This window comes from Bolinopsis microptera, chromosome 1 (genome assembly GCF_026151205.1).
Source record: "Bolinopsis microptera isolate Bmic1 chromosome 1, MBARI_Bmic_1.0, whole genome shotgun sequence".
NCBI classification, from domain to species: domain Eukaryota; kingdom Metazoa; phylum Ctenophora; class Tentaculata; order Lobata; family Bolinopsidae; genus Bolinopsis; species Bolinopsis microptera.
The window spans coordinates 11,233,969-11,254,086 of record NC_087072.1 but is presented as its reverse complement, the minus strand read 5'-3'; the positions used below and the strand labels follow the sequence as shown (position 1 = coordinate 11,254,086).

At 39.5% G+C, this 20,118-nt stretch overlaps 2 protein-coding genes across 2 annotated transcripts in view; one reads left to right on the top strand and one right to left on the bottom strand.

The window, feature by feature from the left end:
• Positions 1 to 7,475, bottom strand: part of LOC134811649 (tyrosine-protein phosphatase non-receptor type 13-like) — a 44,553-nt gene extending 37,078 nt beyond the window's left edge. The window contains exons 1-5 of the mRNA XM_063818670.1: positions 7,297 to 7,475; positions 6,869 to 6,967; positions 5,866 to 6,008; positions 4,443 to 4,535; positions 4,268 to 4,339 (exon numbers count right to left, since the gene is read on the bottom strand). Coding sequence (XP_063674740.1) covers positions 4,268 to 4,339; positions 4,443 to 4,535; positions 5,866 to 6,008; positions 6,869 to 6,967; positions 7,297 to 7,417 — 528 coding nt within the window. The 5' untranslated portion in view covers positions 7,418 to 7,475. The remainder of the gene's footprint in view (positions 1 to 4,267; positions 4,340 to 4,442; positions 4,536 to 5,865; positions 6,009 to 6,868; positions 6,968 to 7,296) is intronic.
• A 1,559-nt stretch (positions 7,476 to 9,034) lies between these two features.
• LOC134814800 (uncharacterized) lies at positions 9,035 to 9,598 on the top strand. Its single transcript, XM_063823109.1, has one exon. It carries the CDS (start codon positions 9,035 to 9,037, stop codon positions 9,596 to 9,598), a length of 564 nt encoding a protein of 187 aa, XP_063679179.1.
• Positions 9,599 to 20,118: the final 10,520 nt, after the last annotated feature.

The following is a 20,118-nucleotide window of genomic DNA, read 5'->3' as shown; positions in this document are numbered from 1 at the left end:
AAATGAATTTGATTCATTATCGTGTTAGTTTAGGGTAGGATGTAGATTGTAGATAGGGAATAGGGATACAATACAATCACTACTTTACAATCTTATCTTGGTTACATCATGTTTAATACTTCATTACTCTATCTATAATAAGTTTAATCTTGATAATTCTTCCTCATAGTTAGTTTGACGCAAGTTTAACGCTGACACCCGTTCTAGGTGGGTAATTTCAAAAGATTCCACCCTAGACGCTGGTATTTGCAAGTTTGCCAAGGACTTTGCAGGGATTCTGACTTTCACATTTTTCCTTCATTCCCAGAGAATTACCAGTCCTAGAAATTTATCGTACCAATTACCATCGTTCTTGATGTCCTAATTCCTATCAAGCTAAGAAGATGTCAGGATCAGTTCATTTGTAGCTGTGTGATGTATGCCACGAGGGAACAATGAACATGATCCTTGGTAGTATAGTATGCTCATTATACAAATACAATCACTAATTATCTTCAGTTTCTCCTATACATTCACATTCTTACCAGTATAGGGACAGCAATCTCGAGGTATTATTAGATAGACTGGATCACCCCGTAGCTAATGAGCTCTTGTTAGAATGTAGTCTCTACAAATATGTATATTCTAGATCAAATGGAAGACATTCTCTCTCATTCTTGCTCTTTCTACTTTCGCAGACACCCCAAGAACCCATCTTCAGCTCCAGCTAGTTCGACTTATTTGCATATAGACTATAGAGCGATGGAAATACTCGTGTATGAAGACCTGTGACAGTGAATAACCAATCAGATTTTAGCAATCATACAAACCAATCAGAACACAGAAGCACAGTCACGTGTCAAAAAATTTGGTCCACCTTTATGTTCGAATAGTTCTTCTTCAAGAAGAACTAGACTTCTTGTGAAGAACGATTAGCTGATAGCTGATAACTGATAACGTTTTTACATTCCAAGGAAACTTCGAATGGTATAAAGCAACTAAAGTCACTACCCCACATCTATTAAAAATGAGCCCCTACCGGCTACCAGGGCAAGCAGTTTAGTTAAGGAACTGCTTACAGGCCCATTGTAATTAAACCCGTTTTTAAGAGATAGGCAGTGAAGCAAAATGTTTTGAGGAGTAGCTTGAGTGAACAAATTATTTGCTAACCCAGAGTGCACATTTACAGAAGATCTGATTTGGACAACATAACAAATAAAATAAAATATCATAAACCGGAGATCAACCTCTTCACCTAGTACGGCTTGTGTTTAACCTAGAACTTATTTTACTTTTACAGCGACACGTGAAAATATTAACATAAGTCATGTAAATATGGTAAATATGCAGACAAGTGAAAGCCGTTTTAAACGGATGACGCACACTGAAGATATTAAATAGTTAGCGTAAGTTATTAATACAAGGCTAAATTTATTTTTATTAAAGAAAGATTTGGTGACTAGGTCACGTTTGGGACGTTTTTCTTTGAATTCTCCTAAATTTCACAAATAGAAACCTTCTTAATTATTTGTTTAAATAATCTCAATTATTGCAGTAAAAAAGAGATAAGGCAAAAAGTTACACTAGGCGATCCTGTAGTTTATAATATAAACTTTATATGGTAACAAATTTGAGAATCGTTCAACAAATCCCTATGTTTTCGTCCCTCACTTAATATGTTGCTGACGAATTTACCATATACATAACAGCTAAATCACAAATTTCAAACCACCATTGTTCGATCACCAGACATCTCTGACATAAAAATAATATAACGTATGCATCCATATTCCCATATTATACAGTAAAACCCCGATTTAACGCGCCCGATTTACCGCAAACCCCGATTTATCGCGGCCATTTCCTTTCCCCCAACATGTAAAATGTAAACAAACAAAACCTCGATTTACCGCGGATGTTTCCTTTTCCCAAACTCCGCGGTAAATCGGGGTTTTACTGTAACGAGTAAGCTATCTGCCAGTTGACAATAACGATCAATATTAGCCATCGAAACCGTGACAATAAACGGAGGCCAACTAACAGTAAAGCAGTAACATAGGGGGGGGTGTCATGTCCGTCTATGTCCGCCTATGTCCTGTCCTTTTTGGATTCTATGAGACAACGGACGTGTTTTTTGGGACATTGGCGGACACGGACGGACATTGGCGGACTCGGACGGACATTGGTGGACTCGGACGGACATTTGCAGACCCGGACGGACATTGGCGGACTCGGACGGACATTGGTGGACATTAGCGGACATTGGTGGACATTAGCGGACAAACATTTTGAGAAATTTTCGCAACTTCTATGTATTATAATTTTGTACAAAACAAACGACTTATTAATCACACTAAAGCTATTAATAGCTTTAACTTATTATATCAAATTATATAGGGACCCAGGAAAAGGCCCCAGGAGGAGTAGGAGGAGGAGGAGGACTGGGGAGGAGGAGGACTGTTGAGGACTGATGAGGAGGACTGAGGACGAAGAGGAGGAGTAGGAGGAGGACTGAGGAGGGGAGGAGGAAGAGGACTGGGGAGGATCAGGAAGACCCAGGAGGAGGACCCAGGAGGAGGAGCCTGGAGGAGGAGGAGGAGGACTGAGGAGGATGACTCAGGAAGAGGAGGACTCAGGAGGAGGACTCAGGAGGACTGAGAAGGAGGAGGACTGAAGAGCACTGAAGAGTACTGAGGAGGATGGCTGAGGAGGATGGCTGAGGAGGATGGCTGAGGAGGATGACTGAGGAGGATGACTGAGGAGGATGACTGAGAGAGAGGAGAAGGATCAGGAAGACCCAGGAGGAGGAGGAGGACCCAGAAGGAGGACCTAGGTGGAGGAGGAGGAGAACTGAGGAGGATGACTGAGGAGGAGAAGGACTCTATTTCTATCACAGTTATACATTTTACTTAAATAAGATTATTTGCTTTAGTAATATTCTAAAAGTAGAATTAAAGAAAAGTAAGGAAAAGTCGATATAAGATAAACTATATAGTGTTGTCATTATATAGTGCGTTTTGCAGACTATATAATGACAAAGATCAGCTGTCATTATAAAGTGCTTGTCATTATATAGTGTTGTCATTATATAGTGTGATTACCGGAGGACTCAGGAGGAGGACTTAGGAGAAATGAGAAGGAGGACTGAGGAGAACTGAGGAGGAGGAGGAGGAGGAGGACTGAATAGTGAATAGGAGGAGGAGAAATAGGGGGGACTGGGAGAGGACTGAGGAGGAGGAGGACTGATGAGAAGGATGAGGAGGAGGACTGAGGAGGAGGACTGAGGAGGAGGACTGAGGACTGAGGAGGAAGAGGAGGAGGATGAAGAGGAGGAGGAGGACCCAGGAGGAGGACTGAGGACGATGGCTGAGGAGGATGACTGAGAGGGAAGAGGAGGAGGAGGAGTAGGACTCAGGAGGAGGAGGACTGAGGAGGACTGAGAAGGAGGAGGACTGAGGAGGAGGAGGAGGAGGAGGAGGACTGAATAGGAGGAGGAGGGGGACTGGGGGAGGACTGAGGAGGAGGATGGAGGACTGAGGAGAAGGATGAGGAGGGGGACTGAGGAGGACTGAGGAGGAAGAGGAGGAGGATGAAGAGGAGGAGGAGGACCCAGGAGGAGGACTCAGGAGGAGGAGGAGGACTGGGGAGGAGGACTGTTGAGGACTGATGAGGAGGACTGAGGACGAGGAGGAGGAGTAGGAGGAGGACTGAGGAGGGGAGGAGGAAAAGGACTGAGGAAGATCAGGAAGACCCAGGAAGAGGAGGAGGAAGAGTAGGAGGAGGAAGCATCTAAATGTTATTTCCATTTTTGTCCGTTTTTGTCCATTTTTGTCCGCTCTATTTTTTGTCTGTTTTGAAAATATGGGTTCCGAAAGGACAAAAAACATGATCCCCCTATAACAGCAAAAATTGAACATTTTATTTAGCAATTTAGGTGTCCATTAATGTCCGCTAATGTCCGTCTATGTCCGCCTATGTCCGCCTATGTCCGTCTATGTCCGCCTATGTCCGCCTATGTCCGCCTATGTCCGCCTATGTCCTGTCCTTTTTGGATTCTATGAGACAAGCGGACATAGACGGACGTGACACCCCCCCCCCCCCCCAACATATTATGACACAAATGTAAGTAACACAGTCTAGAGCTATATAATGAGGCATAGACGCGTTAAATAACTACTTACTGCTACTCAAAAGAATTACGTAAATGTAAGACAAGATTAGCTGAAGCAATATCTGATGTTGGTGACGTCATAATCATGACAATAAAGAATGACCAAATCAAACTTACTTTTTTGAAGTAACTCTGTATGAGTTCTTTGAGAGCACTTTTCTTGGACATTGGGATGTTTGCTTGGCACGCCTACGGAACAAATTATTCAGGAACAATGAACAATGATTAAGAATAGGTAGTAATGTTAGATGAAACCCTGTTTAAATCAAGTAAGACTAGAGATTAAACAGACCTGTGAAATAACAGCGAGGTTAGTTCGTAAAGCAGCCACCTCGTTAACCATGTTTATCAGCACCTCTTCTAGCACCTCTGGTAACTCAACTTCCTGACAGAATGTTCAGTTGTAGGGAAATAGAGGTTTACTTAGGCTAGGGGCAGTATTTATAGATTGTTAAGTATTGGTTCGTAAATTGTGATTTACAGCCTCCTCATAAAATAGCGAACGATATTGTGGTAATTTGACCGTTCTAATATGAAACTTAATACCTGATCTAGAACCAGAACACTTCTTAACATGGTTACTAAGTAAGTTAAAATAGGTTCCAGTATAAAAGTGAAATTGGATTCCTGTACATTTTCAGACAGGTATGAAATATCACTTGTAGATTGCAGATGTGTATTGGGTTTATTGATGATATCATTGTAGAATTTTCTAGATTATTGACAAGGTCTTATCTAGTAGATACGACTTTGTCAATAACATGTCAATAACGACGAATCAATAAATTCTATCTACATGTCTCTATGGACAGAGGCTGGCTTGACTCCTCTAGCAGCCTTCTTTTTCATTTGTACGATATTTTTACATTGGATGGTCTAATCACTATTTATCTCTACTATAATTCAAAGAATTATTTCTGTACACTGTATGACCGCCCACGTGCAAATTAGGTAAAAAGCAAAAGGTTGCAAAGTAACCATGGTAACGACTAACGAGGGTTGAAGCAACATTTTTATAGGCTGTATCTTCGGTTGTGTAGGATATTTTTTGACGCGATTTAAACTGACCGCCAAAGAAATAGAAAACTATTAGCTTCCTCCCTGTGACCACGGGCTTTCTAGTAGTTTTATAAAGCAGCTAACTGTAGCGAACCTGTTTAGAGCACTTTCTGAGGAAAACCCAAGTATGGTAGTATAGTTTCAACTGTACGGGGTTCACTTTGCAACATGTGTTTGAACAATGAACATGGACGAAAAACATGAAGTTACCTAATCTCTTCTTAAATATCCATTATCCATGGCAACAAGCCAACTTCCTTCCATTTGGATATTCCTTCTATTTATATCAATAATTTGCCAGCCAGTTTTAGTAATTATAATATCAAGATAATACCAGTACAGGTAATGTAATCACATAATGAAAATAACAAGCAGATAATCTCTTTGGCTAAGTAGCCATGAAACCGTCATTGCAAGATTCGTGGTTGTGCGTTCGGTATTCATTTACCCACGTCCTCTCGGTATGCGCCTAATTGCACCAATACCAAACAATCTATCTCAGCTCACTTAAAAGAATTGGTGGGCTTGTATCATCTATATTATATATATTATTATTATTATCTATATTATTCCTAAATATTGTAGCTGTACCCGAAGATATAATAACAGTTCAGGACTATGAAAATGTTCCAATTGAGTGACAAGAGAAAACATACCTCCTCACAGTCGAACTCTGCAGCGGAGTACACAGTCATACCCAGACAGTAGACGTATATCTGTTCTGTAGCAGTTGGGGAGGCTAACTTGGTCTCTGAGCTGTAGTATTCCGGTGCTACATACAGACTGTCGTTGTATTCCCCTAAAATGGGTGAAATAGTAATATAAGGGCAAGGATTTAATTATGATACAACATGATAACTTATTATGAGCTATTTAATGTAAGATTTTTGTATAACATTGGAACAATATGCAAGTTCCAGCATAACGAGCTAAGTATGCTGATCTTACAGTGGTAACAAGCATAAGGACGAACTTATAGAGCATACCAACAACCAAAACTTCCTGCCAAATAACAAACACCGGCCACAATAATGGACAAGTCACACAAAATGGTGTGCAAGCTGACCAATAGTGGGCTTGTAAGGTCAACATATTCAACAGAATCCCGGAAGTTTACCCCATTAGATGTAACAAACCATTGGCCCGTTATTAATAATATAGGTTGGGTAATATAGAGGAGGGGAGTTTGCCCTCTACTATCACCAGACATTACATTTATTAGTTAACGTACAAGGGGGAAGTGGTGCCCTCTACTATCACCAGACATTACATTTATTAGTTAACGTACAAGGGGAAGTGGTGCTAGGTACCGGAGTTTCGATGACAAACATTCAGTCTGTATGTTAAATTGCGAAATAAAGAATAATTTAATGTCTTCTAAATAACTAATTATGTAAGTATTTTGGTTTGCTAAAAATCGAGAAAATAACATTAAACAATAAGATTGCATGGTAAAGAAATTCCTAGCACTCACATCGAGATGAACGACAACAAATCACAAACCAGATGTAAGTGGGAGTTGAAATTATGGGAAAGAAAATGCCTCATTAATCGAGAATTGTGTTAATATATGAAGTATGTAACTGTAAGATAAGCAGAAGTTCAAAGGATAAGAATCGTACTGCATAAAACTGGATATTAATTATGAAGCACACTTACCAATTGAACCTCGTTTAACGGACACATTTCCATCGGCAAAGAAACTGATTTTACTGGAACAAATTAGAAACACTGGCCCTTGTTGCCACGACACAGGATCTGAAAAATATCGTTTTATATTTGATTTAATTTATATAACAGTAAATACATCGTCATAAGTCATACTACAAACCTAATCTCTTATTTATTATTAAGAGTTGCTGATTTTCCACTATTGCAATAGTAAGACTAGATAGTAGATCATCTTAGTTACTCCAATGTCATGCTGATTCCTGTATTTCAGTTCTCTGGTGGGAATTCCATCAAAACAACAATAAATTGAATACAGTAAGAGTTTTGTATCATATTTACACAGTGAATTTAAATCATTTAGATTCAACTTTTAGAATCAAACCAATTACTCAATTACAATACACACCATCATTTACCTTTCAGGGCCGTTTTGAGATAAAAAGATAAAGAGTGAAGAAGTTCCCAGAGCAAATGTGGCTCAAATTTGCCACCAAAATTCAGTAATTGTTGAAGGGTTACACATGTGTCGTTTGACATCACATTCAGGCTCACGGCTACTTTACCATCAATTCATAGCCTGTGATATAATTGAAATGTCAGGAAATAAAATACTTCTAGGGATCATTCACATATAACGTAAAAAAGGCTTAATGTTGCTATATACGCGTTAAACCTAGATCCAGTACTCAAACCATACCTGATTTAGAACTGAGCATAGACAGCACTCCTATATAAGGAACAATCACTGCAAACGTTTCTTGGTGTTATTATAGATGACAAGCTGAATTTTCAGTATTTAAAAGAAAGTTGAATTTATACATTATCCTGTCGCTTGAACATTCAGTCAATGCGAAAAAATGCTTCCAGGGGACAGCAAAAAAGAAGGCCTCACGAGAAGAAACACTGGATCATTAACCCTCACATGTCACTGCTTAAGGACAACGTAAATATTACCTGCTCAAGGACTGCAGCGATTATAACCATATTCCAATCTGCCTTCAGCTACATACAAATTAACCAGAGACACAAAGAGACACTACAAAAGCTGGTAGAGGACATGAATGGAGACGAGGAAGTGGATGCAGACGCAGCAGACCTGTCGGTGGGGGGGGGGGGGGGGGAGCTTTCTGGTGAACCATTATTTAAAAACCAATGAACCTGAACGACGAGACGCCACCCATTAACTCCAAAGCTAGTCTTCATGCAATGGCTAGATGTAGGGGTTTGAGATCAAATGTATCTTATTATTGTAGATGTATTCAGAATACGAAGCATACAATAATTGTATACTGTCTTGAAATGATTTATACAGGAAATGTGAATGAGATCCATTCCCAAGCATTAATTTGACAACGCTGGCAGAGCCGCGAATACGTGGGGACCTTATTGAAGCTTTTAAGGTTATTAATGGCTTGACTGATTATGGTTCAGACTTGTTCAGACCAAGCAGATCAGGTCTTAATCTGGTTTCATCCAATAGATGTAGTAAGAGTGTGACAAAGGTCAAGAATCTTCAGTGTTCTTTTCTTCCAGAGCGGGTTGTTCCTTATTGGAACAAACTCCCTTCGGAGGTGAAGAACTGCTTGACAGTTTTGAGTTTTAAAATTGGATTGGAAAGTTTTAAAAAGAATATGATTTCTAAATGTATTGCAAATGACTTTCATTTTTGGAATGTTTCGAAAGAAGTTTTAACAAGAATTGAAGGTACCAGTTATATCAGTAATAAGGAAAAACACAATGATTATCTGTGGTTTCATCCTTATATAGCAAAGAAACGTTTTATAAATCTTTACTCCACTGGGAAGTATGAATAAATTAAATTTTTTAATGTTGTTGTTATTCATGATTGATATTTGAAAAAATTATTACTTTTAAATTTGATGGAGAAATAGTTACTGTATATTTTTCCATGTAGTGCAATGATATTTTGTAGACATTAGTGATGATGTTATGTCATAATTTTTACTTTATTTTACTTTACTTCAAGATCAAGGTGCGAGTCAACGACGCTACCTCCCTTGTATTCATCAGCACCAATGGAGGACCCCAAGGTGATAGTGTTTCAGGCCTCTGTTTCACAATCACTCTAGCTGGTGCCTGCTACCACCTGCGTGCCGTGACGCTGCGACCAACCCCCCTATAAGCCCTAGCAGCATGCCTGAAGAAGATGCATACTCTGATGACATCGACTATCTTGGTGAAGACAAAGATGCTCTAGAAGCCCTCCTCCCTATCGCTACTAAGGTGTTCAAAGAGTGGAATCTGAATATTAATGAATCAAAGACAGAGTTTGTACACGTCTACATAGCTGGGAAAGATGAGGTCATGGATGATGGTAAACCCCTTAGAATGAATGAAGAATGGTGCAGTAGCAATTTGTTGGGTTCTCTGCTAGAAAGTAGGAAAGATGTCACCAGAAGAATCATGTTAGCCAATGTAGCATTCCAGAACTTCAAGAAGGTATGGTGCCAGAGTAAGATCCCCCTACAGAAGAAGCTGAAGGTCTTTGAGGCCCAAGTAGTATCTATCCTCATGTATAACTCTAGTTGCTGGGGAATGCCTAAATCGTACTGGGACAAACTAGATGCATGTCACCGTAACCACCTCAGAAAGATCATGAATGTCAGCTGGCCACGCAGTATGATGTCCAAAGATACCCTCTACAAACAGAGTAACTCTACCCCTAGAGTATGGGACATGGTAGACTCTGGAAAGTGACTACCATGTCCCATTCATCGAGTGGTGCTCCTGAAAACCATAGGAGCATCAGCTGCCAAAGCAGGTTTTCTAAAAGGTTCTCTCTGTGTCACATTGGTGTTTTGAGGGGATCCTGTCCAGCGAGTCTCGGGATTTAAACAAATTCGATGCTTTTTAATTTTATTTGTTGTTAGAGTTGCGGTTTTTAAGCGATGTTTGTGAGTACAAAAAGACAAAAGTGGGACTAAACATGGTTATAACGATTGACAGTGTAGAATTTTAAGTTTTTGTCTAGTATAATTATTTAAAATTGGTATACCGTTTTGAGCTTTGTCAAATCCCTCGACCTGTATTATTTCATCCAATGTTTAAAATTACGAATGCATTCTTTTGTTTGCTATCCTGGATCCCTCCGGTGATGGAGTGGAGTTGTCCATATTCTAGGATCATAATGTATTTCACCTCGCCATTTGCCTAATCGCGACCCAAAATCCACGCACCACGGTAGTGGAACTTTTTTTAACGGGTGATACTCGAAAAATGTATTTGTTCCAAATATTACTTGTCATACGTTGTATGACCCGCCACGCACGAAGTGCGCGACTCCCCCTGTATCGTCGAAGACGATACTATAGTGAAGCGACCGTGGGGGTCACCACGTGATACAAAATATTACCGTCGACGAGTCCAACTCGGCGCGCGCCCTGGTAACCGTTAAATACTAGTGGAGCCGCGGCAAAACTGCGCGGCTCCATCGAAATGCGCGGGCATTACTTTTGTTAGAAATTCAGTGTCTGTTATTGATTTTAAAATTAATCTAGAAGAATTTAAAAAGACTAATAATTTAGTACGTAGACACAGGCAACTTTTGGGAAGTGTCAAATATAGTTTTGGCAAAAATAGAGGGTGTAAATTATATCGAAAAGAAGAAGCAACAAGTCCAATATTTTTATAAAAATCCGTGTGTTGCCAAGAGAAAGGAAATAAATATCGCATGAATTTGTTTTTATTTATTTATTTTTTAAATTAAAATTAACGGTTTTTAACGGTTTTTAAACTTTTATATATGTAAACAAATTATGACAATTATGTTAATTATAGAATTTGTTTGTTTTTTAATGACAAAGGCTGTGAAATGTTCACAGTTCTGATAATGAGGAAATCAGACAAAATGTTTAAAACTAGTGATGATGTTTATGTCATTAGTCTTAATCTAATCTAATCTAATCTAAATTACTGCAATTTATTATGTCGCCGCGCCTCACGTCTCGAAATAAAACAATAACAAACAAACGTCTATATTTTTGTAACAACAAATAAAATTTTATTACATCTTTTTTAATATGTTTTCAGATGAGAGAACAAATTTTGACAGCAGAATTATTCATATAGAGTCCACTTGTATTTAATATTAGCCTGTAGCCCTGTACTGGCTCAATAAAATGTGACCTCCAGATATGATCAGTGAAATTAGGTACTCTGGGGGAGCTGCATAGAGTCCACTAGTATTTAATATTAGCCTGTACTGGCTCAATAAAATGTGACCTCCAGATCAGTAAAATTAGGTGCGCTTGGAGAGCTGCATAGAGTCCACTAGTATTTAATATTAGCATGTACTGGCTCAATAAAATGTGACCTCCAGATCAGTAAAATTAGGTAGTCTGGGGGAGCTGCATAGAGTCCACTAGTATTTAATATTAGCCGCGCGCCCTGGTAGGTTATAAACCTACAACGCAGCTCACGTTCACCTAACTATGTTCTTTTGCTCCATTGCGGGCGCGCTTGTCATGTTTCATTTTGTATCACGTGGTGACCCCCACGGTCGCTTCACACTGTAGAGTTTCGACGATACAGGGGGCTGGGGGAGCCGCGCACTCGTGCGCGGCGGGTCATACAACGTATGACAAGTTTCATTATATTCGCCGGGAGGCGGGCGCGCAATGAAACGAAAAGTTTTATTTTACATTCCTTTAATTATAAATAAAATAAAAGCTTAAACCACGAATTAGTTAGCTAGACGTAAACTTGAGGAAATATTCTTTATTTAAACAACTTTATTTGGTTGTTAGTATTTTTATTATGGTAAGTGGTTGAATTTTGTCATACGTTGTATGACCCGCCGCGCACGAAGTGCGCGGCTCCCCCTGTAGCGTCGAAGACGCTATAGTGAAACGACCGTGGGGGTCACCACGTACGTGATACAAGTTGAATTTAGGTGAATTTAGTGAGACAGGGTCAGTTTCTCTATTGTCGTAGAAAAATGTCTACTTTACAGTAGGCAATGCTGAGTGGCAGGAATGAGGGACCAAAACGCTTGGGGCTATAGCTAACAATGGCCCACTGCAAACGCAAGGGCTCTGGATAGTTGCTTTTGTGAAACAAGCGCGCCTGCAGTGGCGCGAAAGTACATGGTTTATAAGTGAATCTGGATAAAGCAACAGCTCGCGTATTCCATATGTTTTTACAATTTTATTGTTCATGTTTATTGTTTATACCGCGCGTTGTATAAATGATGAAAATCAAGCGTTAAATCGAATCTATATTTATATAATAATATTTTCAAGATGTGTGTTTTCTGTGTGTGCGTGCGTGCGTATGTAATTTCCGAGCGGCTTAATCAAGAAAACGGTAACAGTTACGGGGATGGTTTTTTTCGGTATAGTGCCAACAAAACTATTAGGAAGTCAAATGGTAATGGGTAAAGGGTTTTTTAATCGGTATGTGGTAAATGGTTTAATTGATAGCATGGTTTTGTTCCACATGACAAATGTTAAATAAAATGGCTTAAGCAGAATGGTAAAAGTTACGGGTCTCGCTCTTTTTCCCATTTCTGTATATTTATATGTTATAGCTGCATAATTTAGTTAGCCCGGGAAGATTCGCTGTAATGTTATACCATAAGCTTATTAGGGAGGGGGCACTGTTAGTGTTTAGGGGTCTGTTTGGACTGCAGAGAGAGTTCATACTTTCATACGAAAATGTTATGCGTGTTTTCAAATGTAATAGGTGGGTGTGGTGCGGAGTTAACAAGGGTTAATTTCTAAAACGATTTAAATAACAAGAAATGCGGCCGCTTTTCTTTTGTGGACGGCCGCTCAATTTCCCGATCCGTGATGGCTTATTTTATTATATTCAATATAAGCTGGGTCCCCAGTCTTTGCTGTTTATAAGTATACAGATATAGCGGAGTGACAGGCGGAGCACTGCCCAGTTAATTCCATATTGAACTTGAAGTTGAAAATCGTGTAACCATATGCTTCATTGTTTATGCAACCAGACACGGCTCTTATCTGTGCAAAATAGTGATACTAACAATGATAACAATATGCTATAAATTAGTGCCTAGTGGGATACGTACGTACATATCATGGTGAAATTAACAATTTAATTGGTCAGTTTAGCGCCGCGCGACAACAATTATTTAATTCAAAATATCTCGCAAAATAACTTTGCGCAGGCAGAAACGTGGGCGACATATTGGCGCGCGGGCATGTATGTCATGCATGTAGGCACGCAGGCACGCACGGTCGCACGGTCGCAAAGCTACCATATCAAAAAAAAACCTCGTTCGCTAACCCTTGTACTTGACTCTTTTGTGCCTTCGGCACTTTGAGTCATGGATCGGGAAAAAATGGAAAGCGGTTCAAGTCGGGAGTAATGAGGTGTAATAGTCGGTGGGGGGGGGGGGGGGGTAATGACTACCAATGGAGACTTTTGGGGACTAATGGGGATTAAAAATCATGGGGACTAGAGGTCAACTCGTTGACGTAATTCACCATTTGTCCCCATAAGTCCCCAGAATTTTTGACAGTTATTTATGGTTTTCAAGTTAGTTTAATAACGATACGATCGAGATGTTTTGTCCAAGATAGGAGTAGGATAAATCTAAATGGGGACTAATGGAGACTTTTGGGGACTAATGGGGACTAAAAATCATCTAAATGGGGACTAATGGAGACTTTTGGGGACTAAAAATCATGGGGACTCGGGGTAAAATCGTTGACGTAATTCCCCAAGTCCCCAAAAGTAGTCATTACCCCCCCCCCCCCCCCCCCTAGTCGGTGTTCTGACTTTATGATCATGGAATGTGGTGCCTAATTATGACTTAATTATCCACGAGATGAACTGATTATAAAATTATTGGTTGGATACTATGTGGTCACCTAATGCGGGTTTTGACCCAGCGGGTATTTACTCCTACCCCTTTTAACTGCGGCAGTGAAATCCCGGCCGAAGGCCGGGTTACACTAGTACCTTTATATTTTCAGAATAATATCCTTTGAGTTGTTTCATATACATTGCCAAATGCCACTTCAGCAGTATGGCTACACTCTGAACAAAGAGGAGTTTCGTGGCAGTGTCTGTTGGAACCCTGTTCTTGGGTTAATTAAATAACAAATAATACACAATTATTATAAATACAAATTAGATGAATAAAGAGGTTATACAAATAAATGTTGTGTCAAATGTAACCTTGTTACTCTATATACTCACTCTCAAATAGTGAATGAGTGATTAAAAGGTGATTGGTGTGACTCAGCTACTCACACTGCTCTAACTAATACACAAATCAATACTAAACTAAATAATGTCTTTTTACTATTAGATTAAACTACTATTAAATTAAAACTACTACTCCTGATGATGATGTTCTTCTTACTATATGAGGGACTTCTGAATGATAAGGACTTCAACTAAAACTGGAACTGATAACTATAAGACAAAAACCCTGGGGGAAAACTACCGTGAGTAAAGTGAAAGGTAAACCACGTGAAACTATAATGAAAGTGAAAGAGGAAGCAGGAACTCCTAGACTAAACTACTAAACTATAACTATAAACTACTTACCACTCTTTCCACGTCACAGAACACAGATAGTATCTGTCGACCGGAATCTGTGGGATCACTAAAATACTAGACACTCCTCTCTCTTCTGCTGCGCTAGAGTCTGGAGTCAACAACGTCACTCCTCTCCCTTCTGCTTCGCTAGAGTCTGGAGTCAACTAAACACTGGACACTCCTCTCTCTTCTGTTACACAACTAGAGTCTGGAGTCGAGCCTTGTCTGCCTTCTGGAGTCCCTTTACCCCAACACTGTATAATATACAATCACTGGAACTAAACCTTTGCTAAAGTGAGATACAGGGTTAGTAATATGAAGTACAAAAACAAGCTACAAATAGAATTAAGATTCTAACATATCCAACCAAGAATTCCGAAGGCAAGGGTTGGTGTGTAAACTTCACAGTCTGCACTGTCCGATCCTGTATCACCCTGGATTCTTTTCAACGTATTTTTGTAAAAGGCATTATATACCTTCTAGCCACTTTCTTGCTACTCCAAGTCACCTTTAAGATATCTGGTATAAAAGGTCCTGCTAGTCTATATTATAATCCAAACAATTCTTTTTGTTCGCCCACGTGCAAATCAGATGAGAAATAGGAAGTTGCATAGCAGTGGCGTAACGTTGCCTGTTGGTGCCCCCCCCCCCCCCCCCCCCCCCCCCGCTGAAAAAGCGGCCCCCTCCCCTTTTGGTGCCCCTTCCTAAAATTGAACAAATTAGATGATTTTAGAGGATACGCCGGTAAAATCTCTCTATCTTTCGAAATTGTCCCAAACAGTTTAGTAATTGCATTTTGTTGCGTTTTTGTTGCTCTCTTATCAGCAATTTCTATTTGAGATAAGACGTACTATACTCATCACTGTGTGTATACTGGACAGCCTTCAGACATTATACATATACACACTCATACACGGAATTTGTGAAAAATGTCATCCAATCCGATTCCAGATTTTGATGAAAAGGTAAAACTTATAATCGGTAATATGCTGGCCAAAGCCGATAAAGTGTCAAAAACTGTCTTGTCGGCTTTTGATTCATCCGAAGATCGCGAAGCGAACGCGAAAGTATTGGGCGGATCTCGTTTTACTTCTCAAGCCCTCGACATTTGTGCACAGTTTCTTGACATCGACCTTGTAGATAAAGATAACGATAAAATCTTCACCAACAAACCATCGCTTGCTACGAGGATTATTCTAGAAATTCAGTCCTATTTTCCAGCCATGTGTGCCGGCTGTGACGCCGAGTACTCTGTTGAATTTGATTCTGAAAACAAGTCTGCATTGCGTTGTTTCTTGTGCTTCCAAGGTTCTCACCACTGCACAGCCTGTACTCCCTCCGGTAGCTCCCCTTCCTCTCCTATCGGTACCGTGTGGCTGTGCCGCTCATGTCACAATACCAACAACCCAGTTAAACGAGAGAAACCTAAGTCCAAGAACGCCAGCAAAGCCAATTCAAAGGCACCATCTGGTGCTAATACTCCAGTCAGTAGTTCAGCAAAAGTGACTTTCTCTGCCGAGATATTATCTGAAAAGCTATCAACTGTCAGCCAGCTTCAGCAGAAAAGCGAAGAGGAATTATCACAATCGACTGAAAAGGAGTCAAGCTCCGTCACAAACACCAGCACTGGTATTGTATGCGAGAAATTCAAAATTGGCAAATGCCCTCATGGCATATCAGGTAAAACTGAACAAAATGGACGAGTTTGTGACAAAAATCATCCCAAATGGTGCTACCGTTTCGCGAGAAATGGTAGCAAGGGGAAATACGGCTGCAGAAAGGATGACAAGTGTATTTTGTATCATCCGAAACACTGTCCCTCGTCTGTCTCTGACAAAACTTGCTTCTCCGACAAGTGCACATTGGTCCATCTCATTGGCACAAAGAGGCATAAGGACACGTTCATTTGAGTTTGAGGATATTGGTAAATAAAAATAATAGCGTTTTTGACGATAGTGGCTTAATTTTGACATCTATTAACCTAGCACGTTCAGAAGTTCTGAACATTAGCCACGTAACCCATACTCCCATATGCACTGCTCAGAAAGAAAATCTATTGTTGTTAGGCACTGTAATGCTTCAAATGTCACATTTTGTGTGACTTAGTTAACTGCAGTTGTCTAATTGTCATTCCTTGGTCTGGAATATAGTAGATTAGGTCAATCTAACAATTATGATACAACATTCGTTAAAGGGCACGGATCGAACGGTTACAAGGCAATATTTAGGTAACTTTGTCACACTCAGAATACCATACCTCTATTTTACTGTGAGGTGTCCTCACAATATATGGAATTTTAAATTTTGGGCGAATCCTTTATATCTGATTTTGGTTTGAAAGGCGGGAAAACTTTATATGATGACAATGTAGTTGATGCAAGTTGAGATCAGTTGATGTTTACATTGTCACAAAAAATTATACGAAATCGTAAATAGGTTAAAAACAATGATTATAGAATGAAATAGTCTCTTATAATAACTCTTATAATAACTGATGTGACAAAGTAAACATGTCTTGCCCCTATTTTAAAGATCTATATATTCTATAACTCTATTAGAATTCAACATTCTTCAAACAAATTGGTAGAATATTGTCCAGAACATATCAGAGCTCAAGTTTAACAATTTTAGGTTAAATTTGTCAAAGTCACTAAAAATTTGACAAAATTAACCTTTCCTGCCCCAACAATTTCAAGATAGTGTGTAAAAATTAGCATAGGCTGCTTTATTACCTAAATAAATCAATCCAAACTACAAAAGAGTATTATATATATATATGTTAATGTGATGACGATTACCTAACTCTAATAATAACTGATGTGACAAAGTAAACATGTCTTGCCCCTATTTTGAAGATCTATAACTCTATTAGAATTCAACATTCTTTCAGAAACGATTGGTAGAATATTGTCCAGAACATCAGTGCTCAAGTTTAACAATTTTAGATTAATTTGTCAAAGACACTGAAAATGTGACAAAATTAACTTGCCCTGCCCCAAAAATATCAAGATAGTGTGTTAAAATTGGCATAGGATGCTTTATTGCCTATATTAATCGATCCAAACTACGAAAAAGATCTGTTAATCTGATGACGATTACCTAACTCTTATAATAACTGATGTGACAAAGTAAACATGTCTTGCCCCTATTTTGAAGAACTATACCTCTATTAGAATACTGTGTAACTTTGTCATCAAAAAAATGTCGATAAACTAGTTATTTTGCCAGCAAGGAGCTAACAGAGTTATAATAATTTTTTTGTGACGAAATTACCCTATTTTTGACCATGTTGCGGTAATTTAATTGTGACACTGTTAACATATTACCATCCGATAATGATTTATGTGACTGGTGCATGGTACTAGCAGTGTTGTTTGATCCATAGTACGTAATATAAGGGGTTTAAGCTGGTATATCATTATTTGTTAAATTTCACACATGTTCAGATATCATCAAGATTATGTGACAAAGTAAACTTGTTTGTGCCTTCTGTGTTTTAATTTCTTACGACTATATGATATAATAACAATTCCTAGCACTTCCAGGCCATCAAATAAACCTACACTACTCAGAATTGCTTATCAGGGTGCCCTAAACATTCTTCACATATTTTCCTAAATGTGTGACAGAGTAAACCTGAGTGCACCATCTAACGAAAAAAATCGTCAAATATGTAGGTAATGGTCATATGTACCCATCCAATCAACTGGACACTCAAAAATTTGGTCAAAAACGGCAGCAAGGGGTCCATATTTACTCCGTCACATGTTTATAGTGTGACAATGTAACCATTTCCGTGCCGGCTGTATTTAAGCGATGTCTTATCACCTGATTAAGATATCGTTATGTGACAAAGTTAGCCTAGAGGATGAGACGATTATCCTAACCATCAAGGGTTTGTGTAATTTCATAGTGTGACAAAGTCAACTACACTGTGCCTTTTAATAGGGTCACTTATATTTACCAATATCCTCAAACTCAAATGAACGTGTCCATAAACGTTCAGATGAAGAATCCTATAGACGATCAGATGAAGACTTCAAACGCAGCCAGTCCAACGACTCAAGACGTAGTGCTTCTAACCGACAGATGAAAACATCTCGTAAGAGTCGCAATGAGCCCCAAACTGAAGCTCTACAGGACATCGGACATTTTTTAGAGTTGCGATCCCTTCTGACATCATTTCAAGAAACCTTTCAGAAGGAGATCAAGAGCCTAAGGTCCGAATTAGCGAGTCAAGAGAGCAAACTTACATCAATTGTTCCGAGCCTCAGTCAACATCATGTGATCAAACAGTTCCTTCCCCAACATCCCCCAGGTCACATGCCACCAACATTTCATCAATACCTTCCCCCTCATCATCAACAACAGCCGCACCCGATCCAGCAGACAACGAACTGGCATCAACTTCCCGTGTCTGGCTGTTAAATGTACAATCTTTCAACCCTAGCGCTTCCAGTACATCTAAGTGGAAGGTCTCATATCTAGCCCAACAACTCGCCGAGGAACACGCAAAACATCACTGTGTCCCATTTGTTGTCCTAACAGAGACCTGGCTGAAGTCCTATATTGAAGATGCACAACTTGAAATTCCTGGATATTCACTGATCAGAAGTGATAGAAACGCTAGGGTTGGCGGGGGAGTTCTACTCTATTCACATGACCAACTCCCCATTACTCATGTTGAGACATATGATGACCAAATATGCCAAGCTCTTATCTGCAAATGTGAACTGACAAAATCTATTATCTGCGTGCTCTACCGTCCACCTAACTGTTCAGTATTCAGCTTCAGATCTTGTCTTGATTTTCTTGATAACTACATTGCAGGCGAACCTGATGGTTTTGAGCTATCAATTTTTGGTGATTTCAACCTTCCCCGTATAAACTGGTCCACTCATACTGTTTTACCAGGGGGAACTGTCTCGTCCATGGATGCTACTGCGCTCCTTCTTGATTTTATGGCTGAAAACTTGTGTACACAGTACATATCTCAACCGACTAGACTAGAAAATATTCTCGACCTCTGCATCTCGAATTCTGAAGAGCTTGTTACCCACACTTCTACATCAGACACCATCCTCTCAGACCACAGACTTGTTGAGATTTTCTGGTCTTACAATCCTTGCTCCTTCACTACTCCTGATCCGCCTGACTTTAAAGAACTATCCTTCAGAAGTCTTGATTTCTTCAAAGCTGACTATGATTCAATCAGTAATAAAATCAAGTCAGTGGATTGGGACGCTCTCTGGGAAGCTAGCGAGCCAGAGGTTTTTCCGGAGCTCTTTACTCAGACTGTCCATCAAATCTGTGTAATATATTGCCCAAAGAAAATTCCTCCCAAAGACAAGCAAGCATCACTTGTCCGGATTCCTTCTAGAAAGAAGCGCAAGCTTCAAAAAGAACTTCGTGATGCTGAGAACGACGTTCACTGCCCTAGTACTCGTTTGAAATCTCTTCAAAACAAGCTTGCTTTGGCCCACATAGGAATTCGTGATGCTATTAACAAGACCCTTCAGTATCGCGAAGAGCAGGCTGCAGCAAAAGTAAAAGCAAACCCGAAGTACTTTTATAGTTATGCCAAGAAGTTTTCGAAAAAGAAAAGGAATATCAGCATGCTATTCGATGAGAACAGTAACATCCGTTCTCATCCTAAGGAAATGGCAGATCTTTTACAAAACCAGTTTCTATCCGTATTTAGC